General features: G+C 35.4%; 5 protein-coding genes across 7 annotated transcripts; 1 reads left to right on the top strand and 4 right to left on the bottom strand.

The window, feature by feature from the left end:
• Window positions 1-309: 309 nt before the first annotated feature.
• Window positions 310-5,188, bottom strand: LOC124841714 (CDPK adapter, putative (DUF1423)). Of its 3 annotated transcripts, none has more exons than XM_047318036.2 (6): window positions 5,100-5,188; window positions 4,813-4,866; window positions 2,579-2,921; window positions 1,277-1,839; window positions 1,113-1,179; window positions 310-919 (listed from the first exon to the last, which is right to left on the bottom strand). In XM_047318036.2, the coding sequence occupies exons 2-6, from the start codon at window positions 4,852-4,854 to the stop codon at window positions 501-503; spliced, it is 1,434 nt and encodes a 477-aa protein (XP_047173992.1). In that variant the 5' UTR covers window positions 4,855-4,866; window positions 5,100-5,188; the 3' UTR covers window positions 310-500. The 3 variants fall into 3 exon arrangements, with proteins under 3 accessions (XP_047173992.1, XP_047173993.1, XP_087956015.1); XM_047318037.2 differs by lacking the exon at window positions 5,100-5,188 and adding an exon at window positions 4,960-4,978; XM_088099889.1 differs by lacking the exon at window positions 5,100-5,188 and having other exon boundaries at window positions 2,579-2,917; window positions 4,813-5,089.
• Window positions 5,189-5,939: 751 nt separating this feature from the next.
• Window positions 5,940-6,700, top strand: FDC1 (2Fe-2S ferredoxin-like superfamily protein). Its single transcript, XM_047318039.2, has one exon. It carries the CDS (start codon window positions 6,029-6,031, stop codon window positions 6,464-6,466), a length of 438 nt encoding a protein of 145 aa, XP_047173995.1. The 5' UTR covers window positions 5,940-6,028; the 3' UTR covers window positions 6,467-6,700.
• Window positions 6,701-6,836: 136 nt separating this feature from the next.
• Window positions 6,837-8,360, bottom strand: LOC124841715 (Ribosomal L18p/L5e family protein). Its single transcript, XM_047318038.2, is given in 2 exon segments — window positions 6,837-8,025; window positions 8,027-8,360. Coding segments are annotated over 2 exon segments (1,002 nt in total). The 5' UTR covers window positions 8,054-8,360; the 3' UTR covers window positions 6,837-7,050.
• Window positions 8,361-10,835: 2,475 nt separating this feature from the next.
• LOC124841712 (uncharacterized) lies at window positions 10,836-16,832 on the bottom strand. Its single transcript, XM_088100445.1, has 8 exons — window positions 14,251-16,832; window positions 13,445-13,574; window positions 13,227-13,315; window positions 12,705-12,943; window positions 12,527-12,613; window positions 12,338-12,437; window positions 12,017-12,209; window positions 10,836-11,933 (listed from the first exon to the last, which is right to left on the bottom strand). Exons 1-8 carry the CDS (start codon window positions 16,450-16,452, stop codon window positions 11,122-11,124), a joined length of 3,852 nt encoding a protein of 1,283 aa, XP_087956571.1. The 5' UTR covers window positions 16,453-16,832; the 3' UTR covers window positions 10,836-11,121.
• A 900-nt stretch (window positions 16,833-17,732) lies between these two features.
• On the bottom strand, window positions 17,733-25,737 carry LOC124841720 (uncharacterized). The gene is made up of 8 exons (XM_047318045.2): window positions 23,184-25,737; window positions 22,390-22,519; window positions 22,196-22,284; window positions 21,644-21,882; window positions 20,542-20,628; window positions 19,701-19,800; window positions 19,371-19,563; window positions 17,733-19,276 (listed from the first exon to the last, which is right to left on the bottom strand). Exons 1-8 carry the CDS (start codon window positions 25,410-25,412, stop codon window positions 18,480-18,482), a joined length of 3,864 nt encoding a protein of 1,287 aa, XP_047174001.2. The 5' UTR covers window positions 25,413-25,737; the 3' UTR covers window positions 17,733-18,479.
• Between the last annotated feature and the right edge of the window lie 1,107 nt (window positions 25,738-26,844).

The raw sequence follows: 26,844 nt of genomic DNA, 5'->3' as shown, positions 1-26,844 counted from the left end.
TATGTTATTTTTTATTATTACTTAACTATTTTTGTTTATAAATCCTTCACTTGATAGAATATATATTAATGTAAAAAAATTACAATTAAAACAAGTTATTGAATTTCAGATTTTTATTACTTAAAAAAAGGGCAAAATAAGTGATCAAAGCTAGGAAGTCTGCACCAGAACACTACTTATTATGAGGAAGACTGAGATTTTCTGGCATAAGTGTTTTCAGAATATTTTGTTCATGGAAATCAACATTGAGAATGATGACAATTGGATGTCAAGTTTTAAAAGTTTTGTAAAAATGTTTCTGATAGAGAATTTTAACAACTAACTATCATGAAGTATATTACAACATCAATGAACAAATATATGTTTTTTACACCACTAACTACATCTTGTGTTTCAGTTTATAGAGTCGCTCAAAGAGAAATGCCACTTGATTTTGTTTGGCAGAATATCCATGATGGTATGAAAAGTCAAAATTGTCACAACCTCAAAAATTTATGAATTTAATCTATCACTTTAAAGCCAAAGTGTTCCTTTAAAATATTATTAGATGTCTTACCAAAACCATTGGCTACCTTCTTCATGATTTCAAACTTAACCACTTCCCGTCTTATCTGTTTCTTTCTCTCTCTTACAACAGAGCTAGGCGAGACCTCTGATGCTGATGAGATTTGACCAATCCATGCATTTTTTTCATGATCCAGTTGTTGATACAAATTTTGTAAATAGGTTTTTTGTGTTCTAAGTGTTTCTTCAACCACTTTATATTCATGCTCCTGGGACTTTCTAAAATCCTGGAGAACCAGATCTACCTCAGCCTCAAGTTTTAATGAACGGGGTAGTAAATTATTAGATTCCAACCCCAATTTAGCTTCAAAACGATCCTCATTGATTGACCCTTGCAACACATCACTGCTATTATCTGATAAACAAACACATATATTCAATATGTTAAGTAGGATGCACAGATGATAAATGGTCATTATCTATCTTTAAGTCTTTTAAAAATTCAAACACCTAGAGTTTTGCACCTCCATAAACATAAGTGCTATGTATTAATACCAGTCCAAAATAGTAAAAATAGACAAGCACAGACAATAGGAAAGAATATTTACCAGTAGAATGAGCTATACAACTATTATCATCCTTCCAGATATCTTCAAGATTAGTTCCACATTTAAGCTGATGAAAACTATTAAATTGGTCATAAGCCTTCAAAATAGGCAAGAGAACAAGCAATATAGTTTATTTCTATTACCAAAATATGATTTAAAAATACCTTTGAGACGGTCAATTCAATATAACGTAGCAGCTCCTTTGCAACGGGTTTCTCTGAACCACGCAAGAGACAAGCACCAAGATTTAAAATCTTCCTCAGAATTTCATCATCCAAGTCCGTAGTTTTACACGTTTGTAGAAGATTATTAACATGAGAAATCATATCGGTCCTCCCATCACAGCGTCGGCAGTGATATCCAGCATCTAGTCCAATACTTCCTCCAACTTTGCCAGCCAAGAGACATCGGAGGGCACATTCAATATGAGCAATATGGCCACATATTCCCAAACCAGCATTCACTTGACACTTGATGTAACTATAGCCACCATAAGTTGTACATACAGTTTTGCTGCAAAGAATGCAACAACAGTCACGGCAAAACATAGGTTCAGAACAGCAGATATCACAAGGCATGGCTGGTGAACATTTTTCTACTTCTTCTAACACCAGACTAGAGCACTTCTTATTATTTGCTTTACACTTGACAACATCCTCACCGTCGGAGTCAAATGATTCGTGTGGTATCTGTTGAAGAGGTATAGCAGCTATTGGTACATCATTTCCTGTGATGTAAAAGAACATAAGTAGTTATTTAACAATGTGACATCATTTTAATAAGGAATAGGAACATTGTAAAACATGAAAAAGAAAACATAAGTAGGATGAAAAATAATGGTTTTATACAACCGTTCGCAATTTCAGTGGCCATGTCAAATAATTTTAACTCCGCACAACCACATCACGACGACACCTCTACAATTAAAAGCCTATGCAGTATATTGTGTATAATTCTGCTAGTCTCTAGTAAGATGTTGGTACCAAAAATAATCTGCCTATCACATTGATATAATTCATATGCCTATAGATTATCATCACGTAAAGAACTTTACCTTTATTCTTCCATGTAATGAAATCAATTTTTTTACCTCTTTATTAAATAAAATACTCCGTATGTGCAAATAACATTGTTATAAAAATATAGAATTACATTTATAACTCAGTTCAGAAAAAAGAAAAAAAAAAACTGAGCAACAAAACTCAAGAGATAGTTTATTAGAATCAATGAAACAAATAGTGAAAAAACAATAACTAACATTGAAATGACACTAACAAATTCAGAGCAGGAAATGAAAAAAAAAAGAAAAAACAGACCACTACAAACTAAAACGATGAAATTAAAGGAAATTGATAGAGATATCCTATAATCAAATGAAAAAACAACTATATGCAACATTTGAAAACTCCTACTAAAAAGCATTGGATATTGCTTAGGAATAAGTAACAGTAGAAAAGCACGGTTACCTGATGAAGATGTTAGAGCGGGAATCTTCCAGGAGAAAGAAGCAAAAAAGGCATTAAGATCGGCTTCAGGAAAATATCTCTTGATATAGCGTTCAACCGAGAGCTTGCTTGCAAAGATATGTTGTTTGCGGAATGTGCCAGAAGCTGACTCTGCCCCTGTGTTCTCCTTTTCTTCCTTCAACATGTGGATTAGTCGACTTGGTAAATATAGATATCGATCCTGAAAGTGTGTGCCACCGGGGGAAATTCTCCGTCCAGTTCTCCATCCCCAAACATCACCTTGTTCTGGCCAATTTTCCGGTGCATATGGATATCCCTCACCAGAGGTTTCTGGTATAACTGGCTATAGATAAAATAAATCATTATCCTCCATCTCAACCGTAGTCCAAATTAGAATTACAAATATAAAACTCAGTTCAATGAGAAAACCCTTCACTAAAATAAGAAACCCAAATATCAATATTATATATTAGGCTGAATAGTTTTTCAAGTTCACTAAGTTGTATGTCACCTTATAGTTAGTCTCTAAAAGCATGAAAATTCAAAATTTTTACCCAAGATAAAATCCATGTTAGTCTTGTGTAAGATAATTTGCTGAAATGACACAATAAGTGATATCAACCACCACTTTCTCCTCAACTTTAGCATGTAGCAGCCAACATATCACTCAATGTATGGTGTCAGTTTAGTTAACATAATCCATACAAAGGACTAACTTGAAAGACTGATCATACTTTCAAATACAAATTTTGAATTTTGACACTTTCAAGAACTGACTAGAAAGTGACATACACTTTTAAGGATCCAAAAGACTATTCATCTTATATATTAAATTGACAACTCAATCATACACTAAATTAATACCATAATCCCCTTCTCATTTGACCACTTCCAACTATTCTACATAGCATTCATAAGTCTAACAAGAACAAATTAATAGTGTATTCATTTATATTTGAAATATAATATGCTAGAGCAATATAAATTTCACTTAAGTTTTTTTCTACACAAAAAAATTGGATGAAACTGAAATATCCCATATACATAGGAGGGTATATGATAACCTTCCTAAGAGCGGTTGATCCAACCAAAGGTTGTGTTATCCTCTATGTATATTATGAGGGTTTGTCTTATTCCTTCCTTCATAATTGAAGGTTCAGGGACATGATTATGAGTTAATCACTAATAACACGAACAATATGCCTTTTTTCTTTCTTGAGGCTTGGTTAAACACTGTCTTTTTAAGAACTTTTTAAGAATTTATGTGCAGTATATTGCACAAGTTCCTAAAGTATAACTGGAATCATTGGAGTGGTATGCCCAAGGTATAACAGGAACCTCTGGGGTGTGGTATACCCAAGGTACAACGGGAACCTTTGGTATGATATAAAGCTGGCAAGTGTATAAGAATAGAACCAAGAATGTCGAAGGTTTATTCTGGAGGAGAGGGGGCACGCCCCCTTTTATGGACGCCCAGACATGACCAACACGATCACACACGAGAACAGGAGTAATGTTACCGGAAAGGGAAAAAAAACAATAAATAAAGCTTATAACAATAAAGGCCTTGGATGGCACTTGCAGGCTAGAGTGGGGAATCAGCAAGCACCAGAACTCTTGATATCCCCACCTTACAATTATAAGGAGTTGGTATACAAGCACTTGAGCATAGAAGGGGGAAATCCGCAAGTACCACAAATTTTGGCACCCACTTTGAATTTATAAGTAAAATATTGGCATATAAACGTGAAGTAGCCAATCTGAGACTTTTCGCTTTTGGAATAACACATATAGTACAACAGGTATAACTGTTTACACCACAATCAAAGTTCAGGCAGTTAAAAACCCCATCCTTTAGAAGTTCAATATGACACCTTATCTAATCTCTTACTAGCTTCAATTCTTTTCAACTATCACATGTTGGTATGCCCCTTCCCTTATGCGTTGGAAAAAGAGAAAAAAATAAAAATAAAAAGCACTCAATCACAAAAGGTCATATAACAAGCACAATGCTACTAAAACATTGTTTTAAAACTCATAATCATAAAACGTGACCGTAGAAAAATAGTTACGTGTCCTTCACACCAGAGCATTGCTCCATGAATTCGGGAAACACAACCATCGGCAAGTTTATTTAGATATACTAAGGGGATTTACGAATCGACTTCTACACATAATCTAACATTACAATACAAAAAACCGAGCAGAGATGAGCATCAAATACAGAAACTCACTTCTGTAACAATTTTGGCAATTCCAGACCTTTCAGCAGCCATTATATCTGGTCACTACAAAACAGATAAACAAAAGCTATAAGCATAGAGCCCACAAAGCTACCAAAAGACACGTCCATTAAAAGAAAAAAGATGTAACTAAACAACCAATGATATCGATGGATAGAGATTGATTAGCGAGAAATAAACCCTAATTAAGATGCATAATAAGCAAAAAAATAGTTTGATTAATGTAGTGGAAGATCATAAATAAACAAAGGTGAGTTTGAGGAACGGGAAGGAGATACCAAGGCAAGCACAGCGCCGATCTACAAGTACCCAAAGCTCAACTTAACGTATTTATCGGAAAGAAAAACGTTATAGTATTCATTTATTATTTTATATACTTTAATTTAAGTTTTCTCGTTAATGAAATAAATTTTTAAATTACTTAATTTCTTATATTTATGAACCCATTGGCAGTATTCGAAATAATTATTAATATTTTTATAAAAAAATCGAAAAAAAAAACTGAACATTGATTGAATTACGGATGGAGAAAGATTGAAGAAAAAGATATTGATATTTCATTTTATTATTTTATTCATTTTTTAAATATTACCTTGTAATTATTTGTTAAAATTAAATATGAATAAAATATTGACAATAATAATATCTACGTAATCAACGTAAACATAATTATAAGAAACTATTTACGTCATATTACTTATATTGAAATTAATTAATTATCTTATAAATATTATATATACTATGTATTTTGAAATATAATTAATTAGGAATAATGGTTTCTCGTTTTTCATATATCGATTAACTTGAACTTTTTATTTGTTCGGTTCCGACTTTTCACTTCTTAAATTTTAATTTGGAAACAGATGATAAGTAATTTTCAAAGGATGCGTTTTCCAAAGCTTTCCATTTTTATTAACATAACCCATACCATAATTGGATTTAGTTAAAATCGATATGAAATTTGATAGGCCGAAAGAAAACAACAAAAACTAATTTTCGTAATTTTTATTATTTTTTTGGGAACGGAATCAGTAGTATCATTATACGAATATAAAATTGTGTCAGGAAATAAAATTAATTTCTATGTTTTTTCCATTAATTAAAGCAAGGTATGTGAAAAAGGTAATCCTTACTTTTCCACCAGAAGTCTTATCCTTTCATCCACCACACGCTTCGCCCCATTGGAGAAAACATCAGTTCCTTTTCCATGGCAAGCCTTCAGTTAGCAACACCCTTCACGCGCTTCAGATGGGGGCAGCCCACACTCAAGGTCTCCACTGCTTCACGGCTGAACCCTCGGCAAGGGCATGGTTTGCGTCCACTGACTGTGAGGTCCTACAAAGTGGTGATTGAGCAGGAGGGACAGACCACTCCACTGGAAGTTGAAGCTGACGAGACCATACTGTCAAAGGCATTGGAATCAGGCTTGCCTGTGCCTCATGACTGCAAGCTTGGAGTTTGTATGACATGCCCTGCTCGTCTCATCAGTGGATCTGTTGATCAGAGTGAAGGAATGCTCAGCGATGATGTGGTGGAGCGAGGTTATACACTCTTGTGTGTCTCCTACCCTCAATCCGATTGTCATATTAAGGTTATCCCCGAGGAGGAGCTGCTGTCATTGCAGTTGGCCACAGCCAATGACTAGTCTGTGTTTGAGTTTTGAATGTAGAGTCGTTAATTCCAAGCTGCTGCTGATGCTTCTGATGCTGCTGGCTTTGGTTAACAGCGTTGAGTCTTTGCTTGTTTCTATATTCGATGATGTAGCTCTGGCTTTTTATATACTTCTGTTCTATTATGCAGTTTCTTATTGATGCATGAAACACAATTGTAGTTGTACAACATTTGATTCATACTAGAATAGACACCAACTTTCCAACAATGCTGATAAATGGTTATCTAGGATAGGAACCAAATGTGGTTATCGTTTTGCAATTTTATTTAAAAATTCCAAACCTTATTCACATATTACAAGGGTGGAATCCAAAGTGGTTTTTGAAGTTCACATTTACCGAATCATTCAAACCTACCTAGGCTAGCTAGCCTTACCAAGGTTTTAAAAAACTGTCAATACACAATTTTGGCCAAAACATCAAAAGTATTGAGGTCACCATGATCACAACTGCAGTCGCACATTTGTTGACTATTTCTCTCAACATCAAATATGGTGACAAGTAAAAGGATCCAAATTCCCTTCCATTTATATATATAGTGCCGAATAAAATGGAAACATCAGGTGATGCGGTTGAATGGTTTCTTGGGTCTCTGCTTAATCTTTACCTTAACGTTGATGCCATTGTCAATGATGGACTGCAGAACAATCTGAAGCTTTCCCTCCACCCTTTCTCCTTTCCTTGGAGTGTAAATCACGTCATGAATATCATCACCCAAAGCTCTTTGAGCGAGAATTGCCCCCACTGCCGCACAAGTGGTTTTGTTCTTGGTAGAAGCCAGGTCAAACTTGATGTCCTTGGAAATGGAATGTGCCACAGAAACAACCTTGCTCGTTACCCTGTGAACAATGCAAGCACGAACAGAGGCTTTTGATATGAAAATGTCCAGGCAAAATGGTTCGTGGTAAGGACCCGTAAGCTGGTTAAACGTGGGAGTCCTCTGCCTCTTGTTCACACTAAGCCCATCATTGATCTCGTCCACACGGGGCACGGCACTTTTTCTTCTTGTCAATTCATCGACTCTGGGAACCTTGTGATCTTTGGAACCCAAATTTGGAGTTGTTGTAGCTTTTTTCACCTCCTCCTTTTTCTTGGAAGATTTCTTCCTGTGAAAATCGAAATTATACTCTTCAAACTCCTTGGAGCTGCGCTCAAGCTTATAAAAAAGGTTGCCACGAACTCTCATGTTATCTATCTCCTCAAAATCTAGTTCACCCTCAACATGATCATCAATGGCTTCATCGGTCTCTTGCGAACCAAAAGAAGTAACTCTTGATGCAGGTCCCCTCCAGGCTTGTGCCACCCCAGATGAGACACGCCAAGTATCATGATCCACAAGTTCAACATCAAACCCAGTTGAGGGATGATTGAAGTCGGAGAAAATTGGAGAAAGATGGAGGCTGGTAGAGTATTCAGAAGGTGACACGGATGCAGAACTCGAGGATGCGTCAACGTCTTTGGTTGGAAGGGTGGAGAGAGTCTTGAAGCAGAGATAGAATGTCCTGGAGAGAAGATGCTGATTGTATAAGGTGGACACTCCTCCTTGCTAGCAAGGATAACATGACCAGAGATTTGAAAAGAGAAACTTTAAAAACAAGTTGATGCCAAATGCTGGCAGTAACAAAACACCGAACAGTTGGTGTGCAGACCGTCCTTTAAGTTCGGAGTAATTGCTTACAGAGACACAATCTAAAAGGAATACGGAAATTAATGAACAGATAGATTAAAGCAATCTGATATCTATTTGGTTCAAAACCAGTGAAACAAGTGCTGGAGTTAAGAGGACATTTTTCCTTTGCACTCTTCTCTTGCGCTGCGTATAGTGAATACTGCCATAAAATATAAACGAGTGCCGGTCAAATCAGTTTCATTATGTAGACGGATAATACTTTCATAAAGAAAATCTAAATATTTTTCGTTGTGTCAACAATTAATAATAATTATCATCATAATAAATAATCAACTAACAAATTATTTTGAAACGATTATGAAACATATGCAATGTCCTTTTATTAATTCCCAAAAAATAAAAAAAATATAATTATAAAAATAATGAACAATTTTTACAATTTAATTATAAATAATTGTTATTTATTTTTTAAATGATTTGTATTTATTTAATTTAAAAAATAATTAAATTTAAAAAATCAGTTAAATTTAAAATAAATTGATAATTTAAAGGATAAAGTAAAAAAAATAAGCACTAAAAAGAAAATCATTATATATATATATATATATATATATATATATATATATATATATATATATATATATTATTGGCTTATTGTAAAAAAAAAAAACTGTATATAGAGTGACTCTTGGATGTCAGCTATTTTTCTGTATTGTTTACTTGACATTATTATATTTCCAATAATATCCCATTTGTAACTTTTTCAGAATTCTAATTCACAATAATTATTATTTAAGTTTATAATATGTGTTCTGTTTATTATTGGATTATTTTAAGCATAATCTTTAAAGATTTTTTCTAAAAGACAAACAAACCAGACCATTCAAGTAGAGTTTTCTTTTAAATCACAAAACACTGATATTTCTTAGTGAAAAAAATACAATATATATATATGATACATAAGATTCTAACAAGAAGTTAAATTAATAAGCAAAATTCTTATTTGATTTATTACAGTAGACAAACTTTTAATTTTTGGATTTTTTTTATTAGATATAAAATAATCAACTATGAGTCTAATTCAAGTATAAATTTGATTTGACTCAATTTAAAATTAATTTAAAATTATCTTGACTTAAATTAATTTGATGAAATTCAGTACTAGGTTACTCGAACTCAACTTGATATGAGTCAATTCAATTGGATCTAATATATATTTGATTTGACTCGCTTTGAAATATTATTAACTTGACTTTCTCAAGTGTTTGACAACTCAATTCAGTCTAATTAAGTCTTGTTCAACTTAATCCAACCCATATCAACCTGAGGCCAACTCCAACAAACTTGGACTATATCTAACTAGATCCAACTCATGCACGACCCAACTTGGTAAACATAAACCTAACTTAAAACTGAACTTGACTTAACCTAAAATCACTTAACTCAATTTAGCCTGAACTTAACCCATCTTAACCTAACTTAAGCTCAATCTAATTAACGTCCATCTTGAGATTAGTTTGGCCTAACTCAAACTAAAAGCAACCCAACTTTATTCATATTATATTTGAATTTAGATTGAGTAAATATTTCGTGTATAAAAATTATTTGAAGTATCTTTATTTTCATTTTTAAACATTATTTTTACTAAAAAAAATCGTGGATTGACCCAAACTTACAGAGTTTTTGTTAACATTATGGCTCTATAAACTTTTTCTTGTATGGAATTATTGATCATGGAAACTATTTGGATGTTGCTTCCTCCACTACCACACCTTTCTCCCTCCACCTCCCATTTACTATTTTGCCCCTAAATAAAATTTTATTTTTAGGGTTATTTTTTAATTTTACCCATTCACAACCTATTCCACTAATAACCTATTGAGTAAAATACTTTTCTTTCATTTTAACATTATATTTCTTCCTCTCTCTCTTTCGTCGTTGTGAGATACTACAAGTTGCAAAGGTTGGTGGTGGTAGAAAGAATTATCGAACAGTCTCCCTCTCGTGGTGCAGTATGTGGAGTGGTGCAGTATGTGGAGTGGTGCAGTGCGTGTGTTGCTTCCTCAAGGTGCGTATTCGAATAAACCTTCAAATAAAATCCTAAAATAAAAAACGTAACCTTTAAGACATCCTTCAACGGATGTCAAAATACTTCAACAGATGTCAATATCCTTCAATGGATGTCAAAATCCTTCAACAGATGTCAACATCCTTCAACGGATGTCAACATCCTTCAACGGATGTTAACATCCGTTTAAGGTAAAACGGATGTCGGCATCCGTTTTTCCTTAAACGAATGTTGACATCCATTGAAGGATGTCAGCTCCGTTTAAAAGTTACGTTTTTTATTTTAGGGTTTGTTTTATTAGTTTATTCTTTATTTTGAAAATATTTTAATAATTTAATTTAAATGTTTTGATTTATTATTTTTGAATATATTTTTAATGTATTTTAATAATGTAAGGAAAATGAAGAAGAAAGAAACGAAGAAGAAGAAGAAGAAGGAGAAGTGAAACGGAGAAGCAGAAATTAGAGATAGAAAAATTGGGTGCACGGAGTAAAGTAGGAGAACTATGTTTGAAATAAATTAAAATAGTAAAAGTAAAAAGTTTTAATCTGAGATATAATTGGAATTAAAAAAAATTAGGGAGGTAGAGGGAACAACACCCAAACTATTTTGACCCGATCCATGTGGGCCAAGATCAAGCCCAATGTGCTGGACCAAATTGAGGGTCTATAAAACAAACAAGGGCCGTCTAAAATAAATACATGACCAAAGTCTATGCCGAAGAACTTTGGCAGAAGCGGACCACAAGCCGAATACAAGGAAACACAGTTTCTTGCTTCCCTCAAAATCAATAGATTTATTCATGATACCGATATCAAATCACAACGCAGAAGCTTCTAAAGCCTTGAAAATTGACTCACATACAACGCAATTAAGCTCTGAAACGAAAACTTATGAGTATATCACAAGCAGTACAGAACTGGGTTATTCTGTTAGACCACAACAGTCTCGGAACTATCATCGGAAGCATTTAAGCCATTTTCATCAAGACATGTTTCATTGGAAGCAACTATTCGGTTCAAAATCAAATCCTTCCCATTTTCACATCCAAATTCAGAGTTGGAACCAGATCCCAGTCGCAACAAACTCTCATCGGCATGATTGAGAGCAGAAATGGAGACATCTGCATTTTGATTACTTCGCTTTAGAATAATATTCTCTTCTGATAAAATCCCTGAAGTAACAGTTTCAAGAGCGTCATTCATATAAGCCTCTTTAGTAGGTGGAGTATTGTCTGACTTTTGAGAATTCAAAACTGGACTAACGTCAAGCTCCAACGAATCACAATTCATAGCAGTGAACGAGTGACATTTGTTCTCAAGATTTTCTGCTGAACATGGATCAGAACAAGCAGTTTCCTGAACCAAAGCTTGAACATTTGGAATATCTTCTGGGTGATTTCTCACAGAAGTGGGATTTAATTTATCAACAGGAGGAGCAGCCACCACTTTATTCTTCATTTTTAGTGCACTGTGACTAGTTCTAGAAGGAGAAACACATTTATCTGAAACCGAATCAGACACCATTTCCTCAGAATGAGATTTCGAACAGAGAATCCCATCGACCAAAACTTGGTTTAGATATTGAGAAGCATCGCTGCATTCATCATTCGTCTCATTAACAGGATTTGAACTAACATCATCACTTCCACGAGGATCTTGTGGAGTTGAAGAACCCATATCTGACCTATTTCCCATTTTGGTATGGATAAAATCGTCATCTTCATGTCCAATTTTCTCAGAACCTGTTAGGAAAAAGTCAGTAAAACGTATGCACCAGCAAAAGTAACTCGCTGAAATTTGCTTTGAAAAAAACCAGCATCAACACCTGCAGTTTTATTACTTTCCACTAACAGCTTCTGTAACATATCAATACCAGGGAAGACCACTATATTCAGTGACCTCAGTTCTTGCCTGAGTGATTCGTCCAGATGTGTGAAGCCAAAAACTGTTGTCCATGCATGTGTTAGTTCAGCAATTGCAGGAATAACTAGTTTTTCGATCTTCATAGAGCAAAGGGCCTTCCAATCACGGAGAAACAAATAAGTATGGGTGTCAACAAAAGATGCATACAGAAAATCCCCAATCAAAGCTCTAACTAGATCTTACGTGTAAGCAAATCACAATGAATCATAGTTTAAAGGTTTACCAATTCAATGGAAGAGAAAAGCCGACGACACATCCCCTGACGCCTATATATATGACGAGTTCCAATGAATGGCATCTCAGCTATCTTAGTTCCGTGGAACCTAAGACACGGAAGTTAATACTTACATGTATACTCTCATTTATTCAGATTAAAAAAAATCACAAAGCAGCACAGTCTAAGGTTTAGTACCGGATAGATGCTGCAGCAATGATTTCATCCCCTCTCTCCAAGATAGCAGTGTAAAAGCCACCATAGTTCAACCGATTAAAGTTCGATCTGAAAACAAATAGAATGAGATGTCGCATAAATTAAAATATAGGATATCATGGTGAATTCATAATGTTTTGAACTTTTAATTCCTACTTACCCACTATTATATAAAATGTTACGGATTAAATTGATCCCACTCCTCCGATCAATAACAGGTAAAAAGCATTCATTCATCACAGTCAGCGCAATAGCCAACTTTGAATTGCATTCTACCATCTGAGTAATTCCTCTGCAACCTGCATCTGAGTCTTCATCTGTTCTATGAATGAGGGACCATGAAAAACCCGCTTCTAGTTCATGCTTGGTACCAAGATACTTCTTCAATTGTTCAGAAAGCTGTAGAAGTACAAAGAACATAACAATAACGAATTCAGAATCTGGGCTTAGCACAGCAGCTTTGAAAATTTTCATTTTAACAAACCACTAAAATATAAAAAAAAACACATAAGAAACAAATGAATATGTCTTGGAAGAAGTACATTCTATAGACTAGCGAACAATAAGTGGTGGTCCTCTCATGCATGCTGAATTATAAGGAAGAAAATGGTTAAATAAATGCATATACTTCATCAAGGTATACTTCAAAATTTTCAAAACGAGAAATAACTGAAAGATGTACCTCTCTGCACTCTCTCCCACAAAAAGAAAGATCTGATGTACTGAGGTTATTAGGAAGGGAATCCATCTCCTTAGCGCAAGAGTCATGATCTATGCAAATGGAAAGTACTTAATTAAAAGACGTCAAAGGGGAAAAACAGAAGAGACGTAAAGTAATGACCAATAGAATATATAAATATTGAAGAAACAACAAAAATATAAATGAGAGAAAGTGAATACATTTTTTCTCACATAAGTTGCAGGTATGTCCGGTAGGCACCGATGCATCATCTTTTTCAGAAAGTACACTGGCTATGCCACAAAATTTACAGGTGCAATTTGGACAATTCCATTCTCCAAGAGGAAGCATCTGCAACAACATAAATGAATTCCTCATGCAAAACAATCCTCCTAAAATAACCAATGTGTGTGTGTGTGTGTGTATATAAACAAACACAAAACATACACACACATGTATACATCAATTACATTACAAAAATAAAGTTAAGTATGCAATTACAATGAGTTAGTAGTAACACCTCAGTCAAAGTCTCAATGATACAATATTCTAGTTTTGGTGAACACTTGCTCTACTTCAGTGAGAAAACCTATTCAACACGCCCACTAGATATAACAGAAGTTAAAGGGCCATAAATTAAATTATAGAAGTCCCCATACAATATAATATAGGAAGGTGAGTTTTTTCATTGAATGAATGAACTTTTAGCTGCAGCGGACAAACTCGACAATATAAGTATTCAGTAAACACAAGTTTTGTCCAGCATTAATAAGAACGTATCTCGGTCCCGTTGACATCATAACAACAACTAAGCAACCAACAAAAGCACATAAGTGACTCCTTCGACCACCCCAAAAATAATCGATAAACCAAGCGACATCTGGAAGAGAAACTTAAATTTCACATGTAACTGTTCACCGAGAGACAGTGCAAAATCACGAAAAAAAGAAAAAACGAAAAATATGTTCTGACAATATGTTGCGAAGTGACAACCATGACACATGACAAATAAAATATGCCCACATACCTGTATATTCAAGCAGCTCTGATGAAATGTTGATGGACAACTATCACAACAGATTAAATCCCCTCCATCAGCACATATACCACAAGTATCATCATTTGGATCATCACCATTAATATCTACAGAATGGAAACCAAGTTTTTCAGAATTCTCTTGTCTATTCCATGCATCTATTTGACACTGTAGAAGAGAAACTCCAGATTCCAAAAATATATTTTGATATGGCTGTGGCAATTTGCTTCCTGCATGAAGCTCAAACTTTGAAACTGTGAGGATCTTACTACAGCAGCCACAATGTATACCATCTCTTGTGATCCACCCCTCCAGCAGGACTTTCTTCCGTCTGCGGTACTGAACTTTTTGGCTTAACTCTACTGCTCCTGAGTCAATCAACCAGGCAGGAACTGTCCGTTTTCCCATATATGGGACAAAGCCATCAGATTCTGAATTTGATCTTTCATTAGAACTGCGAACTAACAAGGTACTTCTTCCGTGCTTATTACTCTTCCGTCCATGTATACGAAGATCACATCCAGATGATTTTTCTATTCCGTCAATTGAGTGATGGGTAGCATTCTGGATTTTAGACCGAGCACTGATAACGTTACTATCAAACATTTTATTTTTCATTGACTTACTTCCCTGTTTTATAAAGGAGCTTAATTTCTCCTCATTGTTATCACTATCAGTGCTATTCATATCATGCTTGTTGCTGGCAGATCTTATTTGAGGCTCTTTCTCATTATCACTTTCACTATCATATTTTTTCTTCTTGTTTTTCAATTCTTTCTCCATTTTTTTCCTAGTTTTCCTTGTTAGCTGACTGAGCACCTCATCTGCAATAGGAGCAAAAGAAGAACTATCCCCTTTGGCCTTGACCTCATTAGCATCCTCATTCAATTGCTTTTGAAGCGCGTCATAGGCCTTGATGATAGACCAATAGGCTGTACCTACCGGATTAATGTAAACTGCATCCAGGTAGTCTCTGTTCCTTCGAGGTCTATAGTCTATGGTCCAACCTGAAGTCAGCAGCATCTCCCTTATTCGCTCTCGCAATTTCTGTTTTTCTGTACCACTACCACGCTTGATTTTTCCTTCTTTCGCTTTTGTAGTTGAGAGTTTATCATGCAAAGGAGTCTGTTCATCCTCGGAGAACATCTTTTTTACAGGCTTAGCAGCTTCAGCATTTCTTACCCCGGGATTCAATGATGTGTCACTGTTATCTGAATCCCCTTCATCACCTTTGCTATCCTTGCTTGACAAAGATTTTCTTGATGCTATCTGTTTCTTCTCCGGCCTCTTGAGTAACCCTGGTTTCTCAACAGGTTTTGTTTCCAAGTATGATGAAGGACGAGTTGGAGCATTCCACTTGGCAGTCTCTTCAGTCTTCATTCTCTTGGTGGGCTCTTCAGTTTCCAACCTTCTCCTGCTTTCCACAGTTTTGTGATGATCGTAATATTGTTTGGATTGCCCGCACACCTTCTTATTAATCATTACTTTCAAAACACCATTTTTCCCCTGAACCCTAATAGACTCATTGGAATTAAACTTCTCCCTCTGCAAGGGTATAGGTAACCGAACGCCGTCTCTGTTACTCTTGAACCTAATGTGATCAACATGATCTCCTGGAAACAAGCCACTAGGCCTGTCAACATAAGAGTTATTTCGCTTATCAAGAAGACGTCCACTTGACCCATTTTTTAATTCCCTATCAATGCCACTCCTAGTAGCATGCTCCGATCCCATAAAACTTCTTCCTCCAAAACCAACTCCATTACCATCCAAATGCCTCCTCCTCATGTTCTCCACATCCATACCATCATATTCTTCGAAATTGTATGCATCCAACTTACTTCGCTTAGTTACCCACTGCTCCAAACCTTTATCCGCACCCCTAATTCTTTCCATTCTGTCCCTCTTCCGACTAATTTCACTCCCACCCCGCTCAGAGGCAGCCAAACCATTGCAAACTCGAATAGTCTCAGACCCAAGCCTTCTACCAGGAGGAATCAGCAACTCGTCACTTGATCCAGAATCACTCACGGACGCACTGAGGTTGGTCCTTTTCTTCGATTCATAGAGCTTCCTAGACGTGGAAGCAGTAGCACCCAACCCATCCCCTTTCTTTCGCACAATTAAACAACCTGAGGAATTTCTGCTCTTCACCACAACCCCAGAACCACCCGATCTCCCTTCCGATTCCATCTACCAAAGCCCCTAGCCAAAATTAGCATCCCCCACCCAAAACTAAACCCTAATATCCAGATCTAAAGCGAAATCGCTCTCAATTTTACACACTTATCCCCTTTCCCCGGACCAAAGCAAAATTTCAACGAAATCTTACCTCGCCAGAAAATTCACGGATTCCGTCCTCGGAATAAATTGTGCGATGCGAATAATCCCTGCCGAAAAAACCCAAGTGATTCGAGGGCGACCTAACTCTGAGAGAAATTGAAACGAAAATCAGTGAGAGACAGAAAGGGGAAGAGAGATTTTTGGGTTGATTTGCAGAAGCAGCGACTAAGTTAATATCGTTAATCAATCGATAATAACAAAAAAATGTAAAAGAAAAAAAAAAGTAAACAGAAAACAATGTCAGCTGCTCATCTTTTTGTTTTGCTTATTTTATTTTCCCTCCAAATTTTGTCTTTTGTTGAATCCTACGCTTCTGATGCCGCCATCTCACATATCTTGTACGTGGCAAAATCACAACGGTTTCCATGACTGTTTATACAGTTTTTCCTAAGCTTGGGTTGAGTACTGTTTCTTGATAAATGAGTCTTCTACAGGATTTTGAGAGAGACGTTACAAATCAGTTTTTTTTTTTTACAAAACACGAGTTTCCTTTTTTTACAACAGATACTTTAAAATCAGTTAAACTAAGCTGAATTGATTCGAGTGAATTAAATCGAAAAATGCTTTATTTAAATTAAACAAAAAACAGTTTAAACAAATTAAAATGAGAAATTTTTATAGTTCAATTAATTATAATCATTACTTTTTCAATTTATACAGCTTAGTACCAATCAATTCCATAATAGAAATCTAATTGCAGTGTAACAAAATATTCAATCCAATTAGTAATTTAAATTTACTAATTGGATTTCTTCATTGAATGAATAAATAAAATTATAAAATACATTATGTCTGTAAAAGTCATTTTTTTAAAATTTTTTGATTTCTTTTTATCAGTTTTCATTTAAGTTCTCTGTTCTGATTAAAGAATCAAAATCATAATTCATCCTGATAACAAACATTCATCCTGATAGCAAACTCTGTTTTATCTACCTTTTCATGGAAGTCTTTTGTGGATTCATGTAATCTTTAAGTCTTTTATAAAATTATCTAGTGAATTACTATAGTCATTGTCACAATAAAATAATTAGTTACAAAAACGCTATTATAATTGTTAGAAAATCATGTCTCTAAAATCAGTTATATATATATATATATAGAGAGAGAGAGAGAGCAGTATAGATGCCTGATACACATGAAAAGTGTGGACTTTAATTGCAGAAAGTAAAAAAGTACAAGATAAAAATCTATCGTGAAATACAATTGTTATTTGCTGCACAGGGCACACCAAATTCTACAAATATGACAGAAATGGAGCACAAGCCGAATACAACGAGCTCGAATTGGAATGCAAGAAACATAATTCTTGCTTTCCAAAATTACTCATTAAATACAGTCAAGTCATATTAAACACAAGCTACCAATCTGTGTAAAAAGGGAGTAAAAAACACCATAAAAAAATCTCTGTAAAAAATTTGCTCACAGTACAATTGCTTGTCATACGATTGCTGAATTGCTGCGGACATTGGTGAAACCCGTATCCACTCTACCACATTCAGATATATACAATAGGAACCGCACAATCGTCTAATGCAACTCAAAGTATTTGCTTCTGTTGAAGAACCGTTGCATATTACTTCCCAGTAACTTTACCTATTAGGGTACATGCAACAGGTCTGGCGCCAGATGCAGTTGACTATTTTCGAAAGACGAAACATTGACATACAATGAAGTTAGCTAATCTTAACCTTGAAAATTCACCCACAAATGACAAGGGACCAAACAATATTTCCTTCAAAACCATCGGAACGAATTCATAATGCCTGATCAAATCACAACGTAGAAGCTTCAAAAGCCTTGAAAATTGACTTGCACAGAAGCAATGATGCTCTGAAAAAAAAACCTAGCTAATGATAACATATGGAGTAGTCATTCTGCTAGAACAGCACAGTATCAGAATTATCGCCAGAAGGGTTTACAGCACGTACATCCTTCTCATTTTCACATCCAATTTCATTTTTGGAATCAGATCCTACCTGCAACAAACTCTTATCGGCAAGTTTGAGAGCAGAACTGGAGACATCTATATTCTGATCATTCCCCTTTCTAATATTCTCCTCCAATAAACTCCTTGAAGAAACAGCTTCAAGGGAGTCCTCCATACGAACCTCTTTAGTAGGTGAAGTATCGCCTGCCTTTGGAGAACCCACCACTGGATTAATGTCAGGCTCTGACGAGTCACAATTCATAGCAGTGAATGCGTGACCTTTCTTGTCCAGGTTTTCCTGTGAACATGGATCAGACGAAGAAGTTTCCTGAACCAAACCTTTAACATTTGGAATATCTTCTGAGTCACTCACAGATGTGTCATTAGGAGAAATGGATTCGCATTTTGAAGGAGGATTTAATTTATCAACAGGAGGAGCAGCATCCACTTTATTCTTCATTTCTAGTGCACTGTGACTAGTCCTAGAAGGAGAAATACATTTATCAGAAACTGAATCAGACACCATTTCCTCGGAATCAGATTTGGAGCTGAGAGTTCCATCAACCATAACTTGATTGTTAAGTTCTTGAGAAGCATCGCTGCATTCATCATTCGTCTCATTAGCAGGATTTGAACTAGCATCATCACTTCCATGAGGATTTTGTTGAGGTAAAGAACCCATATCTGACCCATTTCCCATTTTGGTATGGTTAAAATCATTACCTCCATTTCCCATTTTCTCAGAACCTGTCAGGAAAAAGAAAGTAAAACTTACTTTCAGGGAAAGCAACTTTTGAAATTTTTAAAACAAATACAGCAATAACACATGCAGTTTTATTACCTTCATGTTTTTCTTGTTCAACCAACCGCTTTTGTAACATATCTATACCAGGGAAGACCATCATATTAAGTGACTTCATTTCTTGCCTGAGTGAATTGTCTAGACGTGTGAAGCCAAAAACCGTTGTCCATGTATGCGTGAGTTCAGCAATTGCAGGAATAACTAGATTTTCAACTTTCAGAGTGCAAAGGGCCTTTCAATCAAGGAGGAACAAATAAGATAAGAATGTGTCAATGTCAATAAAAGATGCATGCAAAAGGATCCCAACCAAAATTTTAAATAGATTTTAGGTACAACGAAATCACAAAGAGCTATAGATTCAAGGTTTACCGATTCAATGGCAGAAAAGAGCCGGCGGCACATCCCCTGGCGCCTATATACATGGCGAGTTCCAATGAATGGCATCTCTGCTATCTTAGTTCCATGCAACCTAAGACAGGAAAGTAAATACTTACATGTATACTCCCACACTGACATAAAAAATATAGAGCACCAAAGATATAGATTATGAGAGTGAGAAAGATCAAGAAAAACAGCCATGGCCTTCTACCATTATTTAGGCTAAATAAATCAGTAAAACTGAATGTTACTTTCAAGAAGGTTGAAACAAGAACAAGTGGCTGCCCAATGCCACTCATGCTTTACTTGTTACAAAGTATTATGGCATTGTTGTATAAAAGCCATAGGACTAGGGTACTGCCAAACTTATGAATCCTATCTCCTCACCGTTGTCACATTAGTAATTTCTTACACAATTTAACAGACTAGTGTATGAAAAAATGAAGCTCTCTCTTAAGCAGCCACACTGGTGTATGATAGTTAGCAAATTCAAAAGACTAGTCATAAAAAAAGAAAAGCTCTCTCTAAAGCAAGTGAAGTATGCCAATGAATATTTTACATTATAATGAATTTCATTCTACATGATTAAAACAAACTCTCTAAGTAACTACAATGTTATTTTTTCTTCCTTGACAAGTGTCAACTATTCATCTTTCTTAGTTCCCCTCACTTTTCTATGGTAGATCTGTAATTGGGTAGACTTTTCAATTAATTGCAACTGAAAATCCTTTCACCATCCCAAAGTCTACTATATCAGCAGTTTTCCCTCTTGAAAAGGGAAGGTCAGACATCCAGAAAATGAATCCGCAAGGCAAAGTATGAGTCTTGGTACCTGATAGATGCCGCAGCAATTATTTCATCCCCTTTTTCCAAAATAGCAGCGTAAAATCCACCATAGCTCAACCGACTAAAGTTTGACCTGAAAATGAATAGAAAGCCAAAATTAGACAGAGAAAAACAGTTAAGGCTAGCACCATATGGCGGAAAAAAAAACATACACAGAAAGAGTAACTTTGATTTATTATTTTAATGGACTTCAAGCACAATGTCAAGGTGCATGACTATACCATTCTATTAACACCCCCAAGCTACCATTGTTGCTTGAAACCTTTTTTTCAGTTTTATTACTTCTTTCATTTATGATCTTCTGCTTAACTTGAATGGTTGACTGACGAAGGGGAGGGAATAGATATATACTAAGATTTGTTGTCTGGTTCAAATGTTAGGAAGGGAACAAAATTCCCCATTGTCAAATTTTTGCTCCCTCCAATATTGGGGTATAAGGAGATGGAAAACATTTGACTGAAGTGTTTTTATTTGTGCGTTGATACCCAACATTATAAGGGTATATGAAAATAAATTAATTATTAAATCTTTCACGTGCCCTCTTCATAACTTAAAACTCACCAACTAAAACATCAAAATAACCCAAAAAACATAAACGTCCCCTCTTCAAACCCTAATTTTACATCTGAAAAAGCTTTCAAATTTTATCTAGTTTCCACTATTTTTTTTCTTTCTAAACTTAATTTTTTTCATATTTCAACTATACCATAAACCCAAAAATATCTGGACTAAAACTAATAATTTGATGGCTTTATGTTGACGAAAATCAACAAGGAGATCAAATTTGCTTAATTTATAAAATAAACGACTTAATTAGCTTGGGAAAAAATTTTGGAGACCAAAACCAAACAATCTAAATAGAGGGACCAAGAGTGCAAATATGCAATTCAGCTTAAATTAATCATGTGCAAAGTCTGTCAGTATTAAAAGTTAAAACAACAAAATGGAACACATTAATCAATTTACTTAAAGATTTCTAAATGCTGAAAACTATAACATACTTAATCAGACATTGGAACTAAATGAGAGGTCTAATGAATAAAACATAAGGTATGATGGTTCATTCATAATGTTTAACTAGAGCTCACCCAGTATTATATAAAACATTGCGGATTATATTGATCCCACTTCTCCTATCAATAACAGGTAAAAAGCATTCATCCATGACAGCCAGTCCAATAGCCAACTTTGAATTGCATTCTACTCTCTGGGTAATTCCCCTGCAAGCTGCCTCTGAGTCTTCATCTGTTCTATGAATGAGAGACCATGAAAACCCCCCTTCTAGTTCATGCTTGGTACCAAGGTATTTCTTCAAGTGTTCAGAAAGCTGTAAAAGTACAATATAACAATAATAACAAGTCAGAATCTGGCCTTACCATAGCAGCACAACAAACGTTCACTTCTATTTTTACTATTCTTCCTTGGAAAATTATCATACTGAGAAACAATTAAAATACACAATCCTCCAAAAGAAAGTTACTCTAAGAGTCTTGAAAGAAACACAAATTCCACGGACTAGTGCAGAAGTATAAGTGGTACTCATGGATGCTGAATTATACAGTATGAAATTGTTAAAGAAATATGCATTTTTCAAGCTATATTTCAGAACTTGGAAAACCAGAAACAACTGTAAGAGGTACCTCTTTACACTCTTTCCCACAGAAAGAAAGGTTTGAAGTATTCAAGTAATTAGGATGGGTATCCATCTCCTCAGAGCAAGAGTCATGATCTATGCAAAGGAAAAATATAACTTAAATGTAAGTCAAAGGAAAAAAAAATAAGGGATATAAACATATTGAAGAAACATCAAGTACAAATGAGAGAAAGTGAATACATTTTTTCTCACATAAGTTGCATGTCCGTAGGACATACACAAATGCATCATCTTTTTCAGAAGTCCTAGTGGCTATGCCACAAAATTTACAGGTGCAATTTGTACAATGCCATTCACCAGGAGGAAGCATCTGCAGCAACATAAATGGATTACTAATGAAGAAAACCATCCTCCTATAATTAACATTAAGTAATCATGTTACTAAAATAAGGTACAGAGTGCAATTGCAACAAGTCAATAACACCTCCGAGAAAGTGTCAATAATAGATTGGTTTTTGTGTACAGGAACAAGTGAGAAAAGCAATACAAAAAGCCAAAAGATATAAAGAAGTTAAAGAGTCCTGTTGTATCATTGACTTTTAGTTATAAAAACTATTGTATAGGTAGGTAATTTTTCTTTTACTGCACTTTTCTTCACAATGGAAAAACTAAACAATGTCAGTATTCAGCACGCACAACTTCTGTCTAAGGATACAACTTTATAGCATTCCTCTACAGACAATGCAAAAACATAACAAATCTTCAGTCCCCTAGATGTCATAGCAATAAAGCTCCCAAAAAATAGATATTATCGTTCCACTTCCACCACCCCAAACAAAAATTACACAAACCAAATGGCATCGGAAAGGGCAACTATGCAAGAGACTGTGCAAGACAATTCAGAGAACAATATAAATTCAATATGCTACTGTTCACCATAAGACTCTGCAAGACAAATCAGATAATTGTATACAAACTACGTTGAAAAGTGAGAATCATAACAAGACATATGGAGAAAAAATATGAAAACATACTTGGATATCCAAGCAGCTCTGATGAAATGTTGATGGACAACCATCACAACAGATTAAATCCCCTCCATCTCCACATATACCGCATGTATCATCATTTGGATCATTACCATCAATATCCACAGAATGGAAACCAATTTTTTCAGAATGCTCTTGTCTATTCCATGCATTTATTTGGCATTGTAGAAGAGAAACACCGGATTCCAAATATATATTTTGATATGGTTGTGGCAATTTGCTTCCTGCATGAAGCTCAAACTTTGAAACAGTAAGGATCTTACTGCAGCAGCCACAATGAATGCCATCTCTTGTGATCCACCCCTCCAGCAGGACCTTTTTCCGTCTGCGGTACTGAACCTTTTGGCTTAGCTCTACAGTTCCAGAGTCAATTAACCAGGCAAGAACTGTCCTTTTCCCCACATATGGGACAAAGCCATCAGATTCCGAATTTGATCCTTTGTTAGAACTGCGAACTAACAAGGTACATCTTCCGTGTTTTTTACTCTTCCGTCCGTGTATATGAGGATCACCTCCAAATGATGATTTTTCCATTCCATCACTTGAGTGATGGGTAGCATTCTGGATTTTAGTGCGAGCACCGGTAATGATATTTTCGGACATTTTACTTTTCATTGACTTACTTCCCTGCTTTATAAAGGAGCTTAATTTCTCCTCGTTGCTGTCACTGTCCGTGCTATTCATATCACACTTGTTGTTGCTGGCAGATCTCTTTCTTTGAGGCTCTTTTTCGTTACCACTTTCACTATCATATTTTTTCTTCTTCTTTTTCATTTCTTTCTCCATTTTCTTTCTAGTTTTCCTTGTTAGCTGACTGAGCACCTCATCTGCAATAGGAGAAAAAGAAGAACTATCCCCTTTGGCCTTGACCTCATTAGCATCATCATTCAATTGCTTTTGAAGCGCATCATAGGCCTTGATGATGGACCAATAGGCTGTACCTGCTGGGTTAATGTAAACTGCATCCAGGTAGTCTCTGTTCCTTCGAGGTCTATAGTCTATAGTCCAACCTGAAGTCAGCAGCATCTCCCTTATTCGCTCTCGCAGTTTCTGCTTTTCTGTACCACTGCCACGCTTGATTTTCCCATCTTTTGTTCCTGTGGTGGGGAGTTTTTCGTGCACAGGTGTCTGCTCATCCTCCGAAATTACTTTTTTTGCAGGCTTATGAGTTTCAGTATTTCTTATTCCCGGATTCAGTGATGCGTCACTGTTATCTGAATCCCCCTCATCACGCTTACTGTCCTTGCTTGACAAGGATTTTTTGGGCGTTATCCGTTTCTTTTCTGGCCTCTTGACTAATCTTGGTTTCTCAACAGGTTTTGTTTCCATGTATGATGAAGGACGACTTGGAACATTCCTCTTAGTCTCTTCAGCCTTTATCCTCTTGGTAGGCTCTTCGGTTCTTAACCTTTGCCTGCTTTCAACAGGCTTGCGATGATCATAATACTGTTCTGATGGCCCACGCACCTTCTTCTTATTAACCATTACCTTCAAAACACCATTCTTCCCCTGAACCCTAATGGACTCATCTGAATTAAACTTCTCCTTCTGCGGGGATACAGGTGCCCGAGTACCATCCCTGTTCATCTTGAACCTACTGTGCTCAACATCATCCACCGGAAACAAGCCACTAGGCCTGTCACCATAGGAGTCCTTTCTCTTATCGAGAACTCGTCCACTTGAACCTGCTTTGAATTCCCTATCAACGCCATTTCTAGCAGCGTGCACTGGTCCCATAAACCTTCCTCCTCCGTGACCAACTCCATTATCATCTAAATGCCTCCTCCTTGTGTTTTCCACACCCATTCCATCATATTCATCAAAATCATATACATCCAACTTACTACGCTTCCTGTCCCTCGGGTCCAAACCTTTCTCCGCCGCAATACCTTCCCCAGTTACCCTAATTCGTTCCACTCTGTCCCTTTTCCGACTAACTTCATTCCCACCCCGCTCAGATGCAGCCAAACCATTGCAAACTCGAATAGTCTCAGGACCGAGCCTTCTACCAGGAGGAATCAGCAGCTCGTCGCTTGATCCAGAATCACTCAGGGAAACGCTGATATTGGCCCTTTTCTTGGATTCATAGAGCTTCCGAGACGTGGAAGCAGTAGCACCCAATCCATCCCCTTTCTTTCGCACAATTAAACAACCCGAGGAGTTTCTGCTCTTCACCACAACCCCAGAACCACTCGATCTCACGCCTGGTTCCATCTACCAAAGCCCCTCGCCCAAAATTAGCATCACCCGCAATCAAAACTAAACCCTAATTCCCAGATCTGAAGCCAAACCAATCCTAATTCTTCAAGGTTCCTCCCTCCCCTCGGACCAAAGAAAAATTTCAACGGTATCTTACCTCGCCGGAAAATCAACGGATTCCGTCCCTCGCAGTAAATTGTGTTATGCGAGTGGGACGCAAGTCCCCGCCGAAAAGCCCAAATTGATCCGAGAGCCACCCAAGCCGGAAAGAAATTAAAAGAAAATTAACAAGAGAGAGATGTTTGGGTTGCGATTTCCAGATGCAATACATACCGTGTTTTCTTTGAATATAAAAACTCTTTTATCTTGTTCGGAGTTCTTTAATTTAGATAATAATACTAAATTTATTATTCAATTTTATTATCTTTTTCCTATTTAATTATTTTTCACTTCATTAATTACCGTGTTAATTTTTTATAAAGGAAAACATTTTTATTTATTTAAATATAATTAAGATTTGGCCAACATTTAATTGATAAAGAATAACTCTAAAAAATTAAAAAGACTTAAATCCATTATTATGATTCCACAAATGTTCAAATTTAATATTTATAAGATTGTAAGTATGGAATTAATCTTTAAACTTCTTTGATTGAGGACTTTAATACACCGTAGAGACTAAATTGAATTTAAGAAAAAGAATATTAAAGTGTGTTTAATTAATATATGACAACTTCAAAAAAATTAAATAACACATATAGTTATTTTGTTGGCTCAATAGATATCATAATATTTACTTTTTAGAAACAGAGTATAATCTTAATTGTTTTGTTGATATCTAAAAGGAAACATATACTTGGTAAATTTACCAAACATGCTTATAGTAATTGTTTTATCATGTACAATATTTTCTTAGGGCTTGTTCTCTTGGGTGGATTTGAGGGAGTGAATTTGAGGGGATTTGAGAGGATTTGAGAGGATTTTAAGATAATTTTTTTGTCGTTTTTTTTGAGCGAATTTAGAGGTAAATTAGAGTGAATTTGAAAATAATTTTTTTTAATTTGTCATGTCAATACAATTCTATACTAATTCTCACAAATTTTATTTTCAAATTCACTCTCATCTACCTCCAAATTCGCTCAAAAAAACGACAAAAAAAATTATCTTCAAATCCTCTCAAATCCCCTCAAATTCATCCTCTCAAATCCACTCAAAAGAACAAGTCTTTAAACTCACATACCTCCAGTATTTTCATATAAATTTATCTAAACAGTTACTTGTACAAGAAAACATTTTTTATATTGATAAGGATAAATCAAGGTTTATATATAAAGATTACAATACTCAAATTATATTAATTTTCACTATAAAATAAACGTTTCAATGTAATTTATTTTACATGCTTCCATATGTCTTTTGTTATTAATATAGTTTTGAATATTTCACT

This window comes from Vigna umbellata, chromosome 10 (assembly GCF_029865625.1).
Source record: "Vigna umbellata cultivar VRB3 chromosome 10, Vumbellata_1.0, whole genome shotgun sequence".
NCBI lineage: Eukaryota > Viridiplantae > Streptophyta > Magnoliopsida > Fabales > Fabaceae > Vigna > Vigna umbellata.
The sequence above is the reverse complement of the archived record's forward strand: the minus strand, read 5'-3'. Positions and strand labels throughout refer to the sequence as shown.

What these genes read in the sequence shown, in the direction of transcription:
- LOC124841714 (XM_047318036.2), bottom strand. Translation starts at nt 4,854, where the DNA reads ATGGCTGCTGAAAGGTCTGGAATTGCCAAAATTGTTACAGAA. An exon ending in TTGCCAAAATTGTTACAGAA is followed by an intron (nt 2,922 to 4,812) that starts GTGAGTTTCTGT and finishes TTTTATCTATAG; the next exon opens with CCAGTTATACCAGAAACCTC. An exon ending in CGCTCTAACATCTTCATCAG is followed by an intron (nt 1,840 to 2,578) that starts GTAACCGTGCTT and finishes TTTACATCACAG; the next exon opens with GAAATGATGTACCAATAGCT.
- LOC124841720 (XM_047318045.2), bottom strand. Translation starts at nt 25,412, where the DNA reads ATGGAACCAGGCGTGAGATCGAGTGGTTCTGGGGTTGTGGTGAAGAGC. An exon ending in AATGTTTTATATAATACTGG is followed by an intron (nt 20,629 to 21,643) that starts GTGAGCTCTAGT and finishes ATTCATTTTCAG; the next exon opens with GTCAAACTTTAGTCGGTTGA. An exon ending in TGAACAAGAAAAACATGAAG is followed by an intron (nt 19,277 to 19,370) that starts GTAATAAAACTG and finishes TTTTCCTGACAG; the next exon opens with GTTCTGAGAAAATGGGAAAT.
- LOC124841712 (XM_088100445.1), bottom strand. Translation starts at nt 16,452, where the DNA reads ATGGAATCGGAAGGGAGATCGGGTGGTTCTGGGGTTGTGGTGAAGAGC. An exon ending in CAACTTATGTGAGAAAAAAT is followed by an intron (nt 13,316 to 13,444) that starts GTATTCACTTTC and finishes CCATTTGCATAG; the next exon opens with ATCATGACTCTTGCGCTAAG. An exon ending in TTTTCTCTTCCATTGAATTG is followed by an intron (nt 12,210 to 12,337) that starts GTAAACCTTTAA and finishes CGTGATTGGAAG; the next exon opens with GCCCTTTGCTCTATGAAGAT.
- FDC1 (XM_047318039.2), top strand. Translation starts at nt 6,029, where the DNA reads ATGGCAAGCCTTCAGTTAGCAACACCCTTCACGCGCTTCAGATGGGGG.